Below are 3,574 nucleotides of genomic sequence, written 5' to 3' on the forward strand. Positions count from 1 at the left end.
AAATCATCCTCCATAAGGATTTTGTGCATGCATAGTGAAGGACTAATTTTCTTAATGTCTGCAATAGTCCAACCAATGGCTCCCTTGTGTTCCCTCAACACCCGAAGTAACTTCTCTTCCTCCAATTCATTTAAGGAATTAGCAATGATAACCGAAAGCATAGATGACTCTCCCAAATAAGCATACCTCAAATGAGATGGTAGAGACTTCAAATCAAGTATAGGTGCCTACTGAAGAGATGGCAGTGGTGGTGAAGAGCTCTTTTCCAAGTCCTCATAATTTGGTGCTCTCTTATAAGACCGAGAAGGTGTAGCCTCCAAATAGTGTACCATATGCTCAACTTCAGGATCTTCCTCTTTGATAGCCGAAGGACAAACAAGACATATTTCTAGAGGATCCTTAGAAAGCCTGTAAAAAGACTCGGCAACCACATGATCAACAACATCCACTCGAAGGCATGAATCAGATTTCGATGGATATTTGATGGCCTTCAAGATATTGAATGTAACTTTTTCATCTTGGACTCTTAGAATGAGCTGCCCCTCTTGCACATCAATCAAAGCTCGGCCGGTGGCAAGAGACGATCGTCCTAAAATGATAGGGATGTCATGATCCTCTTCCATGTCGAGAATTATGAAATCGGCTAGAAATATGAATTTGTCCACCTTGACCAATACATCCTCGATGACACCTCGAGGATATTTAATTGATCGATCAGCCAATTGTAATGATATAGTGGTGGCCTTGGCTTCTCCCAATCCCAGCTTCCTGAAAATAGACAAAGGCATCAAATTAATATTGGCACCAAGATCACATAAAACTTTACTAAAATTTAAATCTCCAATAGTGCATGAAATAGTAAAACTCCCTAGATCTTTGATTTTCGGTGGTAACTTCTTTTGAAAGATAGCACTACACTCTTCCATTAGCATTACTGTCTCATGTTTTTCGAGTTTCCTTTTATTTGAAAGAATGTCCTTCATAAATTTGGCATAACTCGGCATTTGAGCTAATGCATCGAAAAACTGAATATTTATGTGTAGCTTATTGAATACCTCCAAAAATTTTCCAAATTGAGCATCCAATTTCTATTTGTGAAGCCTTTGTGGAAAGGGAATAGGAGACACATAGGCTTTAACCGGTATTGGAGCCTTTGATGTTGATGGCTCCGGTTCTTCTTCAATTAGTGTCTGATCCTTTGGATCAGATTCTTGCATAATCTTTTCTTCTTAAATGGGTGCCTTGTCAGTTTGACCCTTAGGGCGTGTCATCGTGATTTCGGGCAATTGCACCCTACTTCTAGTGGATGTTGCTAGGTAATGCCCCCTGTTGCCTTTCGGAGATAAGCTTTGCAATTTAACCCACTTGACGTTCCAAGTTTTTCAAAGAGGCCTCATTGTGTTCTTGATATTGTAATTGATGGTTTGCCAACTTAGCAATGACCTCTTCCCAACCTTCTTTTTCTCTTGTGGCTTCGGGTTGAGCACATTTTGATTATTTCCAAAAGAAAAGTTTGGATGATTTCACCAATCGGGGTTATAAGTTTGCGAATAAGGATTGTACCCTTGGCGTTGAAAGTTTTGAGTATATGCCACTTGCTCGGTAGATGCTGAACCACTACCTATCAATGGACAACTCGGGATTGGGTGATTTGCTCCACAAATATCACAAATAGGCAGAGATTGTACCATATGAGCGGAATGAGAGCTCATGGTAGATGTAGAAAGTCCTTCTACCTTCTTTGCTAGTGAGTCGATCTTTGCTAGAACCATTGAGAAAGCTTCACCATCTCGAACTCCACCAACCCCTCTTTGTGAACCTCTATCTGGCCACATAACACTTTGTTCACTCATGACCTCAAATAGATCATATGCTTCCCGAATACTCTTCTTCTTAATTGAGCCATTAGATGATGAATCCACATTTGAACGGCAAGAAGGAGTCAACCGGGCATAAAAATAATTCACTTGTTGCCCCATTGTGATTTCATGATTTGGACATTTTCGAAGCATATCCTTGAACCTCTCCGAAGCCTCGTGAAAGCTCTCAAATTCAGATTGTTGGAAAGTCGTTATGTCATGCTTGAGTTTTGCTACTCGGGCAGGTGGAAAGAATTTGGTAGTGAATTTTTAAATAAATTCCAACCAATTATTTATATTTTCGGGTGGTAGAGTCTCAAGACATTCCCTTGCCTTATCCTTCAATGTGTGAACAAATAGCCTCATCCAGATCGTCTCCACATTTACGCCTTCATATTTAAAATTTTCAACATTCTATATGAATCGTGCAACATGTGAGTGAGGATTCTCATCAATCCTTCCATAGAATGGAATGAATTAGGACAAAGTTGAAAGTTTGGATGTCCATATAGAGGGTAGACAATACTTGATTCATTCTCTACTACGGCTGGGTCCAAGAAGTCCCCAAATAGCATATCATCCTCATTTACAATAGGCTCTTAAGCTCTACCCGCTTGGTTACCAAAACCCGATGGAATGCCACCTCGAGGAACATTTTCTTGTTGAGCATTATGTTCCAAATTACCCCCTTGGTGTGCCCCCTCAATCAATTGTTGCCTTCTCAATTCCCATTGTTCCCGTCGTATTCTTCTAAAAGTTTTTTCAATATCCGGATCAAGCTCGAAAAGATCAAAACTTTTCGAACGAAGCATGCACCACTAAAGACCTAAGGAAATCAAAATTAAAAGCTAATTACACAATAAATATATAAAAGCTATGCAAAAGAAAAAAAGAACAAAACTTGTAAAAATTAGAATCAACAAAAGATGATAATTGAAATAAAACATTCCCCGACAACGGCGCCAAAAACTTGTTCGCTAAAATACTACCGCAAGTGCACGGGTCGCGTTCAAGTAATAAAGTGGACCTTTTAAGTCTGGATTGTCGATCCCTCGAGAAATGTTTACTTTAAATTACACAACTTTAATCAATTTAATTCTAACAATGAAAATAAACAAACACACAATAAAAGATTTGATCTAAGAAAAATAAGGAAAAATCTACAAACTAAGAAAGTCTTGGGAATTTTGGAGGAAAATGTGGTTGGGATTCATGATTTTGCTTAACCGTCGCCTAATTAATTTCTCCACATGCCAATTAACGAATTACTCATTTACGATGTTAGACCCGATTTTTCAATTTTAGCTAATTACCTCTCTCGAGTGAAATTAACCATAATTGATTGGTTTAACATACTATATCTCTATGTCGATTACAACCAAACAACCGCATTAAATTGTTATGAAAATAGCTCATTGGGTTACCTAGGGCTAGAGGTATATATCTATCATCTACACAAACCTAAGGTTTCTACCATTTGGTCTAAAATGCACAATCTTCTCTCGAACTATGTACACTTCACGAAACATATTCATTCATTGGCCACATAAATAAAAATACAATAAATACAATAGTAGAAACACATGGAAATAGGCAATTTAATATCAAACAGCAAATATTGAAAATCAATTAAACTTAGATCAAACTACTACCATAAATTCCAACGAAATACTTAGCCCATTTTATACATATGATGGAAAGGAGAATGTTTATAG

General features: G+C 37.8%; 1 protein-coding gene across 1 annotated transcript; it reads right to left on the reverse strand.

Annotated features, from left to right (window-relative positions):
* Positions 1-227: 227 nt before the first annotated feature.
* On the reverse strand, positions 228-1,217 carry LOC111397759. Its single transcript, XM_023024743.1, has 2 exons — positions 1,128-1,217; positions 228-1,025 (listed from the first exon to the last, which is right to left on the reverse strand). Exons 1-2 carry the CDS (start codon positions 1,215-1,217, stop codon positions 228-230), a joined length of 888 nt encoding a protein of 295 aa, XP_022880511.1.
* Between the last annotated feature and the right edge of the window lie 2,357 nt (positions 1,218-3,574).

The sequence above is a fragment of the Olea europaea genome, chromosome 7 (assembly GCF_002742605.1).
Source record: "Olea europaea var. sylvestris chromosome 7, O_europaea_v1, whole genome shotgun sequence".
NCBI classification, from domain to species: Eukaryota; Viridiplantae; Streptophyta; class Magnoliopsida; order Lamiales; family Oleaceae; genus Olea; species Olea europaea.

What these genes read in the sequence shown, in the direction of transcription:
- LOC111397759 (XM_023024743.1), bottom strand. Translation starts at nt 1,217, where the DNA reads ATGCAAGAATCTGATCCAAAGGATCAGACACTAATTGAAGAAGAACCG. An exon ending in CAATACCGGTTAAAGCCTAT is followed by an intron (nt 1,026 to 1,127) that starts GTGTCTCCTATT and finishes ATAAATATTCAG; the next exon opens with TTTTTCGATGCATTAGCTCA.